Source organism: Amblyraja radiata, chromosome 19 (assembly GCF_010909765.2).
Source record: "Amblyraja radiata isolate CabotCenter1 chromosome 19, sAmbRad1.1.pri, whole genome shotgun sequence".
Lineage (NCBI taxonomy): Eukaryota > Metazoa > Chordata > Chondrichthyes > Rajiformes > Rajidae > Amblyraja > Amblyraja radiata.
This window is the reverse complement of record NC_045974.1, coordinates 19,299,163-19,317,958: the sequence shown is the minus strand read 5'-3', so window position 1 is coordinate 19,317,958 and position 18,796 is coordinate 19,299,163. Positions and strand designations below refer to the sequence as shown.

Here is an 18,796-nt window from a genome sequence, read left to right as displayed (position 1 = left end):
TAATATCATGGGAGGGGTGGGAGATTGCAACCTTCACGTGGTCCACCCTGTTTCGACGAATGCAATCAACCCGACGTGCACAAACAAATAGATCAAATAGAACAAGTTGACCTCCAACTTTAGGCTGTGTACGCCATACGCAAGAAGACGAAGCCAAAGATATTATGGGAAACATAGACAGGGTGGACAACCAGAAAATGTTCCCAGGCTGGAAATGTCCAGGGTGGAAGTGGTTTTATCCCTCTCCTTATCACTGATACTCTCTAATCCAGGCAACATGCATTCTTTATGGATGTACTTGTGTTACCACTTTTAGGGAACAATGGACTTGGACCTCATAGCATAACAATGCTGTTAAGGATATTACTGTTAAATGTTTACTTTATCCTCACGTTTGACCTCTCAAAGCGCAATATCTTTCATTTTCAAAGAATAAGCTCCATCTGCCCTTTCTCTGCTCATCTGTAACTAATGAATATCCAACTGTATCCATTGACTGCATCTTCACTGTCTACTGATCCCACATGCATGAGGTTCCATGTTTTGGCGCCATTTTCAAAGTTCAGTCCGCGCTCCAGGTCTTATGAACAGCACCTGATCGAGGCAAGCCCCAGGTTGCTGCAGGCGTCCAGCCATCCCCGACCTTGGACGTGTGGATCAACCTGCGAACCGACGTCCTCTCCTCACCCGTCCACCTTTATTCCCCACAGGCGCCTCCTGCAGCCGACCTTGAGGTAAGTCAGATGTCGGTTCCCTTTCCTACTGGCCTTGCTCCTCGCCCGTCGCATCGGTCACCAACACTGGCCCCATCCTCCCAGTCTCTGCTCTTCGGTGGACGAGCAGGGGCCGGCTCGGCGGGCTCCCCCTGCAGGCTGCGGTCTGCCAGGTCTTGTGTTCGGCCATTTATATACAGCACAAACAATAGAGACACCAACAATGATCCCCACAGAACACCTCTGGTTGTAGACCTCCAGTCGGTAAAATACCCTTCCACCACCACCCTCAGTCATTGATGGGTGAGCCAGTTCTGAATCCAAACTACCAAGTCATCATGGATCTCATGCATCTTAATCTTCTGGATCAGCTTACTATGAGGGCCATTGTAAAATTCCCTTCTTTATGCTTGTAATGTTATGTTATCATCTTTAAAAATAAATGTGGGTATAAAATGTCCTGGGATTATTCTTTAATCCAATTTACATGTCATGTCCCCTCTGGCTCTCCTAATTCCTGCTTGGGATCTTTCATGTTTAGTATTATATAGGAAACCCTGGCTATTACAAACCACGGAGGGGGTGGTGTTTGTTATTGCCCAATGTCCGCTATACCCGAGTGAGGGGGGGGGGGGGCGGGGAGTAAAGTTTAACCCAAGGCCGGGAGGGAATAAATGTGGTGTTGGGGTTTAAACAAGCAGGAATTGACAGGCTGGGGAGCGCTGAGCCCCTGGCCCCACATGCAGTGCGTCAGGGACGGGTATTCACGCCATCTTCATGCTACTCGCTCTGTCCACTCCTGTAACCGGAAGCATGCTATTTGGGGCCAGCTCACTGGGTAATTGGCGGAAGTGGGACAATGAGAACCTTGGCCCACAATAACAGAAATTTGTTACATAGTGGCTTATTATTGCGAGGGTTTACTGAATTCCTAATAGGTCTTCCGATTTCATTTTCCTAAACCTTATGTATGTTCCATTTTCCTGGTGACAAAATGTCCACACTCTCATCATCCAAGGTTCCCTTGCCTTGTCATCTTTGTCTCCTTGTTATTGGAACATGCCAGAGCAGAACTCCGAGCAGCCAGTCTTGTCCAGTCATTCCTTCTTCTCTTAGCTCCCGCCGGGCAAAATATATAGAAGTTTAGAAGCACACGCCACCAGACAGGAATAACTTCTTTCTCTCTGTTATCAGACTCCTGAACAGTCCTACCATAAGCTAGGGTACTGTCCAATTCACCTCTACCATTGGCCTTTGTCTGTGGAACTGTGCTGACTATGCAGCAATTATGCTAAGAATTATGCTGCATCTTCCCCTCTGCTCCATGCATTGTACTTGAATTTGACTTGATTGTATTTATATATGTAGTATTGTCTAATCTGATTTGATACTTTTAGTTTTGGACACATAACAATGATAAATCTAAACTTTAAATGACTCTCAATTGTGAGATCGGCACAAAACGCTGGAGTAACTCAGCGGGACAGGCATCATCTCTGGATAGAAGGAATGGGTGACGTTTCGGGTCGAGACCCTTTCTTCAGATTCAATTGTGAGATGCCCTCTACTGAGAGCTCTTCTGCTGCTCCCACGTCCTGCTGCCTGCCTGACTCTGTCTGCCCTTCTGCTTGTTTTTTAAGTGGGATGCTTGCTGATCATTAGGAGCAGCCAGTTTGTGCAGAAGCCTTGAAATTGAGGAGAAGCCCTGCACCACCTCCTCACACTCCCTGTAGGTTGATCAACTGTAAAGGCCTCTGAACACTTGTAGAAATGCAGCAGCAGCCTGCAGCAATCTGTTCAAGCAGTCAGTAAACTCTTTTAAATAACAGCAGAGGGAGGTTCTTTCTGCCACCGAATAACTATTGGAAGGTCATAAAAGATTTGCTAAACTAAGGTTAAATAACTAACTTGAGAAACCATTAAAGACCCTAATAAGAACACCAAATAAACACTGTCACTAACACTTAAATGTATGTGGGACATTTTAAAAAAGGAAATATTTTTCTAGCCATAAAGACCAGCTCTGCACATTAAAGAAGGGAAGAGAAGATTAGGGGAGAGAATATTAAAGAGGAGATTTATGAGGATGTTGCTCGGACCTGAGGGGCAGGGCTATAGGGAGAGGATGGCCAGACCAGGAGCACAAGAGGCTGAGGGGTGATCTTATAGAGGTGTATAAAATCAGGATGGCAACTGATGGGTGAATGCACAGTCTTTTACTCAGGGTAGGAGAATCAAAAACCAGAGGACATAGGTTTAAAGTGAGAGAGGCTACCTTTTCTCTTAGAGGGTGGTGGGTATACGAAAAAAGCTGCCAGAGGAGGTAGCTGAGGCTGGTACTATAACAGCATTTAAAACACGCTTGGACCGGTACATGGATAGGAAAGATTGAGAGGAATATAGGCCAAATGCAGGCAGGTGGGACCAATTGGCGGTATTTTGGGTTGGCGTGGACGAGTCAGGATGAAAAACATGTTTCCATGCTCTATGACTCTATTACTCTAAGTGACCCCTGTAGGAGACGAGCCACACAAATGCACCATACACAGAACACTATCATGTGTCTATGAGGGTGGTAGGTAAAAAATGTATTCAGAAGTACTGAGATATTGGCGAAAGAACTGCAGATGGTGGTTTAAATCGAAGGTAGACACAAAATGCTGGAGTAACTCAGCAGGACAGGCAGCATCTCTGGAGAGAAGGAGTGGGTGACGTTTCGGGTCGAGACCCTTCTTCAGACATTGGCGAATACACATTATTAGAGCTAATAGATGTAAAACTTGGATTATAAGCACAGATCAGTCCATCCTGATGAAACATGATTGTTAATAAGTGGAAAGTAAAACAAGGATATTGGATTATGCAAAATATGAGCAGGCTTATACAGAAGATATAGTGACATACGAATCATAACATTAAGAGCAATGATTTTTCTTGTGCACAAAGTGTCTGGTTTTAATGATTTGCATCTTGCCTGTCACTGGAATAGGAACTTTATTTTAGTCAAGTTGTGTTTGTGAAACTAGAAATTGCAGATGCTGGAATCAAAGAAAAGTTCCCGAACTATAATTGCCTGTCTATTCCCAGGTAGAAGGTACAGGAGCCTGAAGACGGCAACAACCAGGTTCAGGAACAGCTACTTCTCCACAGCCATCAGGCTATTAAACCTGGCTCGGCCAAACTCTGAACATTAATAACCCATTATTTGTTATTTGCACTTTATCAGTTTATTTATTCATGTGTTTTGTAGTAAATGCCTATTATGTTCTGTGTGCTGAAGCAAAGCAAGAATTTCATTGTCCTATCAGGGACGCATGACAATAAACTTGAACTTGCCTCCACAGAGGCTGCCTGACCCACTGAGTTTCTCCATCACTTGGTGTTTTGATCGAGTTTATGCAGTGAGGTAGAAGTATAATGAAAATCTTGCTTGCATTAGCATCACAGACACATAGACTTACGTAATACGCAAAGACCTAAATTATACATAAATTACACATAAATGACACATACCGACTCCATCTGAAAACACTTGAAAAGTTCCATCAACGATGTCTTCGAAGCAGCTTAAATATCAGCTGGGAAGACAGAAGAACCAATGTCAGCATGCTGAATTAAGCAAAAGCATCTAGCATCAAAGCCTTCGTCATCATGAACCAACTAAGATGGGTCGGTCATGTTGTTCGGATGGAAGACGAGCATCTACCAAAGCAAACCTTCTACTCCCAGCTTAAAGAAGGCAAACGTCAATGAGGCAGACAAAAGAAGAGATTCAAAGATGCCTTAAAACAAATAGAACAATTTGTCCTACAACTTTAGGCTCTGCATGCCATTCGCAAGAAGAAGAAATGGTCTTGACATCATGTTTGGTGCATATAATATTGGGTGAGGGCCTGTTCTTGTGCTTTACTGCTCCATGAGCAATGTTCAATCTTCTATGACCACCTTCTAAGAAGCAATTGGGGACAGATGTATATGCTTGAAATTCAGAAAAAAAATGCAGTTGCTGGAAATGAAAACAGAAAATGAGGAAAGCATTCAACAAGTCCGGCAGCACGCGTGGGGAGAGGAACAGAGCTAACGTTTCAGGTTGAAGACTCACAATCCACAGGTAAATGAAGAATTTAAAATTCAGAAAGATATTGAGTTACATTTTTAGCTTGCTCGCTGACATAACATGAAAGAATTTGGAGCAGTTCCTATAATATACTGTACGTGACTAGTTTTACATGGTGAATACGTGGAATGGCGATTGTAAAAGTAAAATAAAAATGTTAATAATCTACAACTTTACTGCTCATAAATGTACCCCTGTGCAGGATATATAAAGGATCAATGCTACTAAGTGATCTGTAGTATTATACTGACCCTTTCGTAACATAGCAGGTGAAACATTTCCTCTCTGCATCATGTGCCACAAAACCATTCATTATAAACAGATTTACAATTTCATTACATTGGGTACAAAAAGGAAACGTTTCCCAGGTGGCCTATAAAACTGTCATCTGCTAACGACACCAGGATGACTTTACAACTGCTCCAGGCTGTGTGATGTGATCACAATTAGCTTTCCAATCAAACCTCAGAACCAACTGAAATCCTTTCTCCTGTCTCAAGCAACTTTCAATAAAAGGATTTTCGCCAACATCTCCAGATAATATTTCAATTTCTGACAGATGCATAATGTGTTTTTTTTACATTTGCTTATATTTGTTATTTCTTTCAGACTTTCGGAGCAACTGATGAGGGGAAACAAGAACGTCAGAACACATAAGGGTTTTTTTTTAAATTGTTGACTCAATATTACTGCCTCCTTGATTTAAATTTAGTCTCCTTTGCAGACCTAATCACTTTATTCTGAAATTACAGGTCTATATCTGATATTGTACTCTTTCTCCGAACTTTTGACATTGTGTCAAAAGTTGAAGCAGCAATCAATTAAGACAGACCTCCGGTACAATCACAATCTAATGAATATATCCACCTGGTAATCTGTGGGTCAATGGGGACATTATCACTTGTACTCTCGGCAGCTGTTTGCAGCCGAATTCCCACGTATCGAAAGAACATTACATTGTAGGAGCTGCCAAATATTTAAATGTTGAGCAGAAGCCCTATTTAGACTCTAAATTGGAGTCGTCTTGGTGGGCATCTGCTGCCTCGTAGTGCAGTGCCGCATATCGGGTTCAACCTGACGTTCACAATGGCTTTGCATGTTCTCCCTGGGGCCACGTGGGTTTACTCCAGATGGTCCAGTTTCCCCCCCATAGCCCGAAATCATGTGGATTAATAGGGTTAATTATTTACTGTAAATCGTCCCCTCATGCATTGGGTTATAGCTGAGGGAATTTGATGGGAATGTAGGGAGAATTTCTTTTTAAATGGGATGAGTGCAGGATTAATGTGGGTGGCTGCGTGAAGGTCCGCACAGGATCGTAGGGCCAAGGGACCTGTTTCCTGTTGTATAACTTTATAACTATAAATATTCCATGAGTTGCTTTTCAAAGAGCAGGGCAGTTTTTATCTAACTGTTGAGACTGGATAATTCAGTCGCCAGCCATTTCACTGAATGAAGCTGCAGGATCAGTACAGAAAGCAACCTGAATCCGGGAAGAAATAAAACAGAGACTGGAAGCACACAGGTGAATATGCAATTATCTGTTATAGATCTGTATATGGGACTTACTGAATACAAACATCTCACATTTCACTACATAAACACATTAACAAACGTCAAAGATACTTTACCAGCTATTGAAACACTTTGGAATTTCATGAACGTAGCAGGTGATATAAAAATGTTTTTTCTTACGAGGAAAGTAATTTGCGCGGAAAATGAGTGCCAGTGGAACAGAGCTGCCCCGTGCAAACCTTGAGTTTAGTTTAGTTTAGAGATACTATGCAGAAACAGGCCCTTTGGCCCACCGACCAGCGATCCCCACACACTTATCCTACACACACTAGGGACAATTTACATTTAAACCAAGCCACCTAACCTACAAACCTGTATGTCTTTGGAGTGTGGGAGGAAACCGAAGATCTCAGAGAAAACCCACGCAGGTCACGGGGAGAACGTACAAACCCCGTACAGTCAAGCACCCGTAGACAGGATCGAACCCAGGTCTCTGGCACTGAAGGGCAGTAACTCTACCGCTGTGCCACTGGGCTGCCCTGCATGAGGGGACAGTAGATAATTAAACCTATTAATCCACGTTATTATTATACAAAATCAGATCAATTGAAGAATGCTTATGCTTACTGTTGCTGCACAGATCCTGTGATAGTGCGCAAATATGCTCTATTCAAGTCATCAAGTTTATTGCAATGTGCACAAATACGGAGAAGTGCAGGTAAAATGAAGATCTTGCTTGCAGCAGCACCACAGGCACACAAGCTCAGACAATACTCAGGAACATAAAATGCACGTAAATTCTTCAAGACAGTGAAAAGAAGAAAAAAAGACATTAGTGCAAAACACAATAAAAAAGTCCTCAAGAAGGAACTGCAGATGCTGGAAGATCGAAGGTACACAAAAATGCTGGAGAAACTCAGCGGGTGCAGCAGCATCTATGGAGCGAAGGAGATAGGCAACGTCACCTATTTCCTTTGCTCCATAGATGTTGCTGCACCCGCTGAGTTTCTCCAGCATTTTTGTGTACCTACAATAAAAAGTCCAGTTGGACAAGAAGTGGGCTGCAGTGCTCCATTGTTGAGGTAGGAATAGGGTCGTTCAGCTCAAGTCAAGTACCGGGTAGTTGTAGGAAAGTTACTGCTCTTAAACCTGGTGAAGTGGGGCATCAGGCTTTTGCACCTCCTGCCCCTCAGTGGCAGAGAGAAGAAGACATGGCCAAGTGGTGAGGATCTTTGATGATAAATACTGCCTTCTGAAGGCAGCACCTCATGAATATGCTTTCAATGGTGGGGATGGCTGTTCCCCTTGATGAGCCAGGCTGAGTACAGCACTCATTGCAACTTGTTGTGAGTTCAGTTCAGTTTAGTTTATTGTCACATGTACCGAGGTACAGTGAAAAACTTTTGTTGGGATTGCTGTACCAGGCCAAGATGTGAACAGTCAGTATATTTTCTACAGTGCATTTACTTTATGCACATCTCCAATAACACTGCTGGCACCATCTACTACAGTGAGCAATTTACAGCAACTAATTAACCTTCCAACTAGCATGTCCTCAGGACTGGAGCACCCAGAAGGCAGCTGTATAGTTACATGGAGAATGTGCAAACACCTCGCAGACAATACCAAGGGGTATCATTAAAGTTGGGTCATTAGAGCAAGGGGGCAGCAACTCTACGACATCACTATGTCACCCTCGATGTGTGTGCTCACAGTGAATGCACAGCGACAGACAGCAAAATTGGAAAGTTCATGAAAAAGAAGAGATAGAGGAGACAATCATGGTTTACGAACTTGGTTGAGATAGGTCGAACTTGGTTCTCCCCAGGTGCAGGGGGAACGTGCAAATTCCACACAGACCCAAGGTCGGGATCGAACCTGGGTCTCCAGCACTGAGACAGCTGCGGCACAGTGCCATCCTGCGCCACTGTGTTATAAAACTTTGGTTATTGGTGTATTGTGTGCCGTTCAGGTCACATCATTACAGAAAAGATGTGGGTACTTCTGTGTGGGTGCAGAACATGTTCAGCTGGATGTGGCCTATATAGAATACGAGAAGAAAAAAGGACACAAAGTGCTGGAGTAACACAACGGGTCTGGCAGCATGTCTGGAGAACACGAATAGGTGATGTTTCGGGTTGGGACTCTTTTTTGTATACCAGCATCTGCAGTTCCATGCATCCAACTATAAGGAGAGGTTGGACAAACTTGGATTGTTTTTCTGGAGTGCGAAAGCCTGAGAGGTGATCTGATAGAAGTATATAAAATTATGAGAGGCATAGTTAGGGTAGATGGACAGAATCTTTCTCTGAGGGTGAAAACATCAAAGACCAAAAGGCATAGCTTTTAAGTGAAAGGTTAAAGGAGATGTGCACGGCAAGTTATTTACACAGAGCGACGGGTGCCTGGAACTCACTGTCAGGGGTCATGGGGGAAGCACACATGTAATAGTCATGCTTAAGTGGCATTGAAACAGGCACATGACCAAGCAGATGGAATTAGTTTAATTTGGCATCAAGTTCGGCACAGACATTGTGGGTGAAAGCCTTTTTCCTGTGCTGCCCTGTGCTATGTTCTATGTTGAAATAATAATGATGGGCAGAAAGGCCTCCCCGCTCCACATTCGATTGGCTTTTCAAGTTCAATCTTGAAGCTAAATGCAGCATGTAGCCAATATTTTAGTTACTATCTCACACCTCATCTAATCCCCACTAGTTGCGGATGGCAGAGGGCAGTTCTGATGAAAGGTTATTGGCAAATATTCCGAGGCTGAAAATATCAGGTTTTGCCGGTGTGAGATGTTGCACCTTTGGAGGTCAAATATAAGAGAAAATATACAACTAATGGCAAGACTCTTAACAGAATACGGAGGAATCTTGGGGATGTCTGCTACTCCCTGAGAGTGGCAATGCCAGTAGATAGAGCAATACAGATGGCATATTGTATGCCTGCCTTCATTGGTCAGGGCATTGAGCAGAGCAATCAGGAAGTTATGATACAGCTTTCTAGGTCTTTGGTTAACCAACTTTTAGAGTATTGGCTGCAGTTCCATTCGCTGCATTACAGGAAGGATGTGGAGGCTTTGGAAAAGGTGTGGAAGAGATTTACCAGCAAAATGTCTGGATTAGAAGGTATTATCCATAAAGAAAAGTTGGACACACTTCAATTGTTATCTTTAGAACACTGGAGGTTGCGGGGATTTCTGATAGAAGGTTATAAAATTATGCGAGGCATAGATACACTTTTTTACACTTCATGGATATTGTGTGGAAACAGGCCCTTCGGTTCACCGAGTTTGTGCTAACCAGCGATCACCCCGTACACTAGAACTATCCTAAACACTAGGGACAATTTACAATTTTTACAAGCCAATTGACCTACAAACCTGTAAGTCTTTGGAGTGTGGGAGGAAACCGGATCACCCAGCGAAAAACACTTTTTCTCTTTTTAAGACATGGCTTTATGTGAAAAGGGCACAGTTTAAACGAGATGTGTAGAACAGTTTTTTTTACACAGAAAGCAGTGGGTGCCTGGAACGCATTGCCATGGGTGGTGGTGGAGGTATGTATGATAGTGCTGTTTTTAGACACTTTTGGATAGGCACATGGACAGGCAGGGAATGGAGGGGATTTAATCACCTGTTCACACTAGTTCAATGTTGTCCCATTTTCTTCTCCACTCCCTATACACTATGAGCAATTTTACAGAGGCCAATTAACCTACAAACCTGCAGGCGTTGGGATGTGGGAGGAAACTGAAGCACCCAGAGGAAACACATGCAGTCACTGGGAGATTGTGTGAACTCCACACAGACAGGATCTCCAAGGTCAGGATCAAACACGGGTCTCTGCCACCATGTGGTAGCATTTCTACCAGCTGCACCAATGTGCCACCCTTCATCTGTAAGCACGAGACTTTGTTGATGCTTTGGTGAGAAGAAACAAGCCTGCAATTATCACAATGTAATAAAAAGGATCTGCAGATGGTGGTTTATTGCAAAGATGGACGCAAAATGTAAGAGCAACTCAGCAGGTCAGGCAATGTCTCTGGAGAAAATGAATGTATGACTTCTGAGTTAAACCAGCATTTTGTGTCTTTCTCTGCAACTATCACATCTCAGTCACTAATCATACCGTTCATCGGATTTGTAGAGAGTCGGACTAAACTGTTCTAAACTGTAATATGTTCTAAACTGTAACGTGAATTATATTCAACAGAATATGATCTGAATGTTGTCAAATGTTTGGACCATAGAATAACTTTTGCAGATAATCTATTTTTGTTGCATGAAGCTGCCTGCAGAATATAATGGAATATAAATGGCAAGTGGTAATTGTGAGTGTATATAAAAGTTAAAATCATGCTCATCACCAAAATTGTGGGCCAAAGGGACTGTTATTATGCTGTACTGTCCTATGTTCTAATCCCATACCCCAGTTATTTCTCTGTTGGATTTGATGTTAATAACTTACTTGCGGCAGCTATTGGTTTGCAATTGATTTCCAAGTGATCATTATCCCTGTGGATATAATGACATCTAATGTTAAATGGACATTCCACTGCCTACCAAACTTTGAAGCCTTTTGTTGCAAGTTAGTGAATTCAAACATCAGACGTGCTATAGGGGGTCTGTGTTCACTATATATGTTCTGAAGATTTGAAGTTCAAACCATGGACAATGGTTTTTATTGTTTTGTGGAGAAACTTGTGTTGCACACCACAATTCCAAACATCTTCAGGCAAGAACACTCGCTGCATTTCTATGGTATTCTACAAACTGCTTCATGTAACAAAAATAAATTATCTGTAAAAATTATTCTCTGTTCCAAACAGTTGATAGCATTCAGATGATTTCCTGATGATAATAAGTCACGTTATAGTTTAGAACATGCTGTACCACCAACTTTCTATCGATAATGCTGATGGAGGTTTTAATTGAACAGTTTGATTAGTGACGGAGGCTTAATAGTTGCATCCTTGTTTCTTCTCACTGAACCTCTCACAAAGTCTCGCGCACACAGAAGACAGCCGGCACATTTGGCGCAGCTCGTAGGCCTGTTTGATTCTGACCTTGGGTGCTCTCTGTGTGGAGTTTGTACGTTCTCCCTTTGACTGCCTGGGTTTCCTCCGGCTGCTCTGGTTCCATCCCATGTCCCAAAGCCATGACAGGTTTGTAGGTTGATTACCCTCTGTAAAATTGCCTACGGCACATAGGGAGTGGATGAGAAAGTGCGATAACATAGAACTAGTGTGAACAGGTTCGAGAGCATCAGCCGTAACCTCAAGATATTACAGTGGTTTCCAATGAGATTATTTTATTTGTGGATCCAGTTCTCTGCATAATCACAATCCAGTAAAAGTACATTTTATTTGACGAAATCCATACATATCTCTAAAAAACATGCAATTAACAAAAATCCTTAACTACTGCATTGCTTTCCCCCCCCATCTGATCCTATCTATTTGCTTTACTGTCCAGACGTTGTTATGAAAAGCTCCAGCCTCTAGTGCTCCCCCCCCCCCCCAAGTGTCTCCAAATCCACTAATAACCCAATGACTAGCATCCAGATTAATGCAGACAAGACAACAGATCCTGAAGGAAAACCAAGTCCACCTCCTCCATTCTCAGTCCGCCAAACTGATTTCCAAGTTTCAGACCTTGTTACTTTCGTGAAGGAAAAGTATGTGGTCATTGCAGCTCTAAACGTCCGTATGGATTGGGGACAAGCAATTTGTAACTCATATGTTTGATCTGAATGACTTCCAAGGCCATTTCAGACGGCAGTTCAGAATAAGATATAATGGTAAAAAAAAAAAGACACAGTGCTGGAGTAACTCAGCAGGTCAGACAGCATCTCTGGAGAACATGGATAGATGGCGTTTCCGGTTTGCGTTTGTAAACCAGCATGTGCAGTTCCTTGTATCTCCGAGATTTTCTGTAATTGCAGTCTGGATCTGGACAACTAATTTCCTTCTACTAAAGGCATGGACATGTAGTGTTTAGGGCAACGTACTTGGTGTCAGTATATCAGCTAGGTTTTTCCAGATTACTGCAAAAACATATTGAAGACCCTATGGAAATGTTAGCGTTTTAACCTTTAAAACAGCTGAGGCATGCTGTGAGTTGTGGGGCAGGGCTGTTACTCTGGAGGAAGACTGTCTTTCCACAGGGTGGTGGGATAGTGCACTCCTCTACCTTCAGCCCACCGAGAGACCACCTTACCGGTAGAACTGAGATGACTTGGTCGGTGAACCGATCTGATGACAGTATTCTAATAAATCCAATTTAATGGGAATCTGCCTCCTTGTAGTAACCCTGTAAATCTGGCTGTTAACGGGACTGGGAGATTACTGTACGAGTCGTGTTTCCCTGTACACTGATTCTTCACACCGATGTCAGCAGTGCAGAGCGTTCGCGATCCAAACGCAGCTTCAAAAGGGTTAAAGTATTGCTGGCAGCCGGGGCAGCGCCTGCCTCTCTCTCTCTCCGGCAAGGGCGGATTGGTTAGGGAGCAAGGCAAGAGGCGGGTTCCTGCCGTTTGATGTCGGGTGGCAGAAAGGATCAATGGAGTGTCCGCTCGCATCACCCTCTCACCGGCTCGCCTTCCATCGCTACCCCGAACCCGCCCGCGGGGAGATGCACTGAAGCCCGTGCTCGGGCGCCTGGGATGGCGAGCGCTTTCGCCGGCGTCAGCCTGGTGAAATGAGTCCGTGCAGGCAATGGGCGTTTGGGGGGTTGTGCAGACTTTTCTCTGCCTCTCGATGTTGCTGCACAGAGCATTTACGTAACCCGCAGCCTCTCCCCCAACCTCCTCTGTTCCTACTACTGCTGCTGGCAAGCCCGAGCCGGGTGTGTTTTGTGTTACACTAGTGAAGCCGGTGACGATTTGAATGCCTGCTTCGCTCAGGGAGAATCATGCATTTGGTGATTTGGGCAGAAGGGCTCCTGTGTCAACTGCTTATATTTCTAACCCCTTCTCGGGAATTGCGTTTACATCCGAAACAAGGTACGGTGCTGGCACACTTATATCGCACGGTTACAGAGTATGTGCACATGCTAAGAATAGGTGAACATTAGAGAGAGAGAGAGAGTACACTTTGATGCACATATACATTGATGCATGCACACGTACGTGGAATACGTTTATAATTCGGAGATTCAGCATTTTCTTGTCTCGAACAGATTTATACGCGCAGACATAAAATAATTTGCGTTAGTGTGTAGATGATGTTATAATGTGACATAAACAGCCAAACAATATATTTAGTTGGGCTACTTAATCCTCAACTAAAGTTTAGATATATTGGATAGTCATACTTTTTAAAAAGTTTATTTTAGTTTATAGATATACTTCGTGGACACCGGCCCTTCGGCCCACCGAGTCCATGCCGACCATCGATTATCACTAATAGAATTAGTGCGAATGTTATTCTACATTCTCACCCCCTCCATGCACATTAGGGGCAATTTATAGAGGTCAATTAGGCCTCGTACGCCTTTTGTTTGTGGGGGGAAACCGGAGCACCCGGAGGAAACCCACGCGATCACAGGGGGAACGTGCAGACCACACAGACAGCAGTCGAGGCTGGGATCGAACCCGGGTCTCCGGCGCTGTGAGGCAGCAGCACTACCAGCTGCACCACCGTGTCGCCGTTAGACATAGGAAACTAGATGTAATGACTTTGTTTAAGAGAAGTGCCCCTTGACATTGCGGGATCCGGAGTATAATTGAACATTATTGATTCGTTGCAGAAAACTTAATAAAACAGCTAAGATCTTATGAAATAATTACGCCGACACGGGTGAACGATTTCGGAGAGGTGTTTCCTCGTGCTCTTCACTTCAGGAGGAGGAAGCGGAGCTCTGGGCTGGAACCGTGGGCTACGAGAGCTCACTATCAGATCAGCGCCTTCGGACACCTCTACCATCTCAATCTCAGCGCCAACTCTGACTTCATCGCGCCCTCCTACACAGTCAGTCACCTTGGCAGCCGCTGGCCCGGAGAGCCGCACTCTGACTTGAAGCACTGTTTTTATGCCGGACATGTCAATTCTCAGACAGAGCACACAGCGGTCGTCAGCCTCTGTACCGGGCTTGTGAGTATATCTCCTCTGGGCCGGGGGCAAGGGTGGGATTGGGAGGAGGGGCGGGGGTGGGGGGCTGTTTCAATAATCATTTCGCCCGATGACAACATCAGTTCAGCAGCCGAGGAGGTCGGGACGCGTTGGAGGGTTTTTGTTTTAGTTTGTTTTAGAGATACAGCGTGGAGACAGGCCCTTCGGCCCACTGAATCTGCGCCAACCAGCAATCACCCTACACTAATTCTATCCTACACGGGGGCAATTTACACAAGCCAACTAACTTCCAAATATGCACGTCGGGGCACCCGGAGCAAACCCACGCGGTCACGGGGAGAACGCGCAAACTCCATGCAGACAGCACCCAGAGTCAGGCTCGAACCCGGGTCTCAGGCGCTGCAAGGTAGCGACTCCACCACAGTGCCGACAACAGCCGAATCTGCCAGTGGCCTTGATCCGGGCTATGACGAGAAGTGGTGAGGAAATCTGGTCCCGAAGTCGCCTCTATTTCTATATGAGATGTATTTGTTTAGTGCCCCGGCCGCTTGAACGACGCTATTCCGCTGCATTTCAAATGAGGAGTTGGTGACCGATCGCGCCGTCGGGGAACCTCGGGTGGGGAGCAGTAATCAGCTGAGGGGTAGGGCCGAGCGCTCCCTATTCACGAGGGGGAACAAAGTGAAAGAGTATGCCTTTTGTGCAAAATAAGTACGAGTTTCTTCAAGGAGCCACAACAGTGTTTTGCAGAATGGAAACTGGTCAGTTTTTAGTTTTAGAGATACCACGTGGGACTGGGGAGAACTTACAGAAGCCAATTAACCGACAAACCTTTGGACCGTGTGATGAAACCGGAGCACCTGGAGAAAACCCACTCGGTCACGGGGAGAACGTACACATTCTGTACAGACAGCACGCGAGTTTAGGAACGAACCCGCGTGTCTGCTGCTGGGAGGCAGCAACTCTACCGCTGTACCACTCTGCCATTCTAATACGTGTGAAAACACTCTTACAACACGATAGGGTGGGGGTTGAAAATGGACGTCCCTCTCTTTCGCAGGCCTGTCCTTCCCAATTATACAAGCCAGAAATCACATTTTCACGGCAAGTTACACAGCAATTAGAGCACGGATATTCTCAGCCTACTCAAATATCGCATTGCCTGTTCTAAATTAAACATGTTACACGGTTTGAAAATATGTGCCATTCACTGTGCTGCATCTCAGCGTATGCGACTCGGAGGTCACTGGCCAACTGGCACAGCCAAATCTGCCAGTAGCCTTGACCCTGGAACTTTGTGTCTAAGGCTCATTTTAGTGTTTATCTCAGACTGGTGAAAGTGCGCTTGGAATCAAGTTTTAATTTGGGTTTATTTCTGATAATTCCTACACATTTGCACTTGGTAATTAACTGGAAGGAATTTATCCTCGTGCTGCTGTGTATAACGTAACATTCATACATCTGGGTGCATTTGGGACAGAACAGGTTTCCATTTTGTAGAGAAAAAGAAGAAGGGCATCTTTGGTGGAAGACGCATGTGTAGAGACAAAAGAGGAGCTTGCCAGCTGCATGGAGGACAGAGATGTGTGGTGCGTCCGTCACCGTGCCTGCAGGAAACCAGCACCACCCCGTCACTAATGTTTTCAACGATGATGAATGCATCTTTGGTCAGATGTGTGTGACCTATTGACAGATGTGCATCACAGATGAGCAGAGGTGAGTATGATAGGGGTAGAGAAGAATACAACACATCAAAACCCATAGCTTATGCTTGGCCTATGATTGGTTTTGTAACTTTCGGAAGAACATTTCCTGTTTCCTTCCTTCAGCACAGACACCGAGGTAAATTTATGAAGCAGCTAGTGAATTACAGAATGCTGCCCAAGAACACCGATATAAGTCAACAGGGGTTCACGGGCCATATACCTGGATAGTTGGCATCTGTGAATTTACTACCTCGTAATGAAAGATAAATTTCCTATGTGCAATAGCGTCTCATTAATTTAGTCTGAATGGCAGGCACATATCTGTGTTTTTTGTCTTTGGCATCTAGATGTAAGAATTTGGTTTGTGGGGCAACGATTGAACATTAGTTTACACCATGCTCATACATAAGAGATTAGTAATCCTGGGCAATGCATGTTCAATTTGCAAACCACATACTGGGCCAAAGATAGACGCAAAATGCTGGAGTAACTCAGCGGGACATGCAGCATATTTCTGGAGAGAAGGAATGGGTGACGTTTTGAGTTGAGACCCTTCTTCAGATTGTCTGAATAATGGTCTCAACCCAACCTCAACCTCGGTTTAAAGCTGCATCTGCAGTTCCTTCCTACACACATACTGAGCCATTTACATCTAGACATTACAGACAAACATCAAGACACTGAGTTGCAGTAAACATATTGTTAGTCGGATATTTATTACTGCTCTATGCACAGTGCTAAGAGCCTAGGGTCAGGAATAAAAACAGAAAATGCTGAAAACACTCAGCAAGTAAGGCAGCAACTGAAGAAATGGAAAAAAGTTCAGGTTTTAGGTCAGATACCCTTTGTCAGAACTAAAAAAGTGAAAAGGTGTAGTTAGTTTTAGTTTATAGAGAGGGTGGGAAAGAATTGGATAGAACAGAGGGGATCTCTCTGGCAGTGGGAGGCCAGTGTCACTGTGGTGAGACAACATTTTTGAAGCTGCCTAGTTTGTGGATGAGTGAGGGAAGCTGGAGAGAGTGAGAAAAAAAATAAACGGACATGCCAAACCTGTGAAATGCAGATTAGGGGGGCTGCGGAGAATGGAAACCAAAAGGAGAATGCTGGACTGGCCAGCAAATTCGGGCAGTTCTAGCAAAAGGAAAACGTAAGTTAATTTTGCAGGTGGGTGATCTGACTGCAGAACTGGCCCGTTCTGAGCAAGACAGAGGAAGCAAATTACCTGAAACGGTTGATTTTGTTATTGAGTCACGAAGGATGTAATGTGTCCAGATGGGAGATGAGGTGCAGTTCTTAATGCTTATACTGTATTAAGTTGCATTGCAATAGTGCACGTAGGCAGGTCACAGTGAAATGGATTAATTATACTGACTGATGACAGGAAGTCATCTGTGGATGTGCTATGCAATGCAGTCACACAAATGCTGTTCAGATTCTCCAGTGTAGAGAGCACAGCTCTGATGAACTGTCTTTAATCTGAAACACTCACTGTATCGCTCTTTCCACTGATGCTGCCTGATCAGCTGAGTATTTCCAGAGTGTTTCTATCACAGCATCAGCAAAATATCTACATAACTGCACTTGTTTGATGCTCAACCCACGACTGGGAGCTGACCAGACTTCAAACCTCTGCTTTTATTAGTCAATTGGTTGTTTGTAATGTAAACCTTATCCCCTCCCTCTGTTCTCTTGAATGTTTTTATTCATTGAAAACCTGTCAATGCAAGTAAAACCTGTCAAACGGAGTTCCAACTCCATCTTGAAATTTGTTGATGGCTCTACCGTTATTAGATGAGTTACGGATAATGGTGAGTCAAAGTGTAGTATGGAGATCAATCAACTGATTGAATGGTGTCAGAAGGACAACGTTGCTCTCAACATCAGTAAAACCTAGGAACTGATTGTTGACTTTAGAAGAGGAAGGCCGAGGATCCACAAAACCTATCTTCATCCACGGGTCGGTGGAGAGAATCATCAACTTCAATTTCCTGGGTTTGCATATCAGAAGATCTGCCCTAGACCCAGCACACTGGTGTGAAGATAAAGAAGGCCCATCAATATCTCTACATCCTTAGAATATTGAGGGAATTTGGTATGTTGATGAATACTCTCTTGAACTTCGACAGGTGTACGGTAAATAGTATATTGACAGGATGCATCGCAGACTGGTTCGGCAACTCGAACACACAGGAACAAGGGAGGTTACAAAAAGTGGTGAACACTGCCCGATCCATCACGGGATTGACCCTCTCACCATCGAAGGGCTCTATAGGAGGCACTGTCACCAAAAGGCAGCCAGCATCATCAAGGACCCAACACACCATGCTCTCATTTCACTCCTGCCATCATGAACAAGGTATAGGATTGTGAAAACTAATTTCCGGGTCCAGGAACAGCTTCTTCCCAATAACCGTTAGGCTATTGAACGCTACAACACCCACTAAACTCCAAACTGCTTTGGTTGCACTAGGGCCGTGGGATTTTTTGGGGGGTTTTGCACTATTTATTGCACTTTTCCTTTTATATCTTTTCTTTTCTGTTATATTATCTATTGAGTTCTGCATTTACAAGCCTGTTGTGTTGCTGAATGAATTTCATTGTTCCGTTTTGGTACATATGACAATAAAACATTCTTGACACTTGACTCTTGAAGAACTCCAAGTTGTTAA

At 44.2% G+C, this 18,796-nt stretch overlaps 1 protein-coding gene across 4 annotated transcripts in view; it reads left to right on the top strand.

Annotated features, from left to right (window-relative positions):
- Positions 1–12,830: 12,830 nt before the first annotated feature.
- Positions 12,831–18,796, top strand: part of adamts20 (ADAM metallopeptidase with thrombospondin type 1 motif 20) — a 281,403-nt gene continuing 275,437 nt past the window's right edge. For 3 of the 4 annotated variants that reach the window (XM_033037846.1, XM_033037845.1, XM_033037843.1), the window contains exons 1-2: positions 12,831–13,352; positions 14,099–14,442. In XM_033037846.1, the coding sequence (XP_032893737.1) occupies positions 13,262–13,352; positions 14,099–14,442 (435 nt within the window). In that variant the 5' untranslated portion in view covers positions 12,831–13,261. The remainder of the gene's footprint in view (positions 13,353–14,098; positions 14,443–18,796) is intronic. The other variant, XM_033037844.1, reaches the window with a different exon arrangement.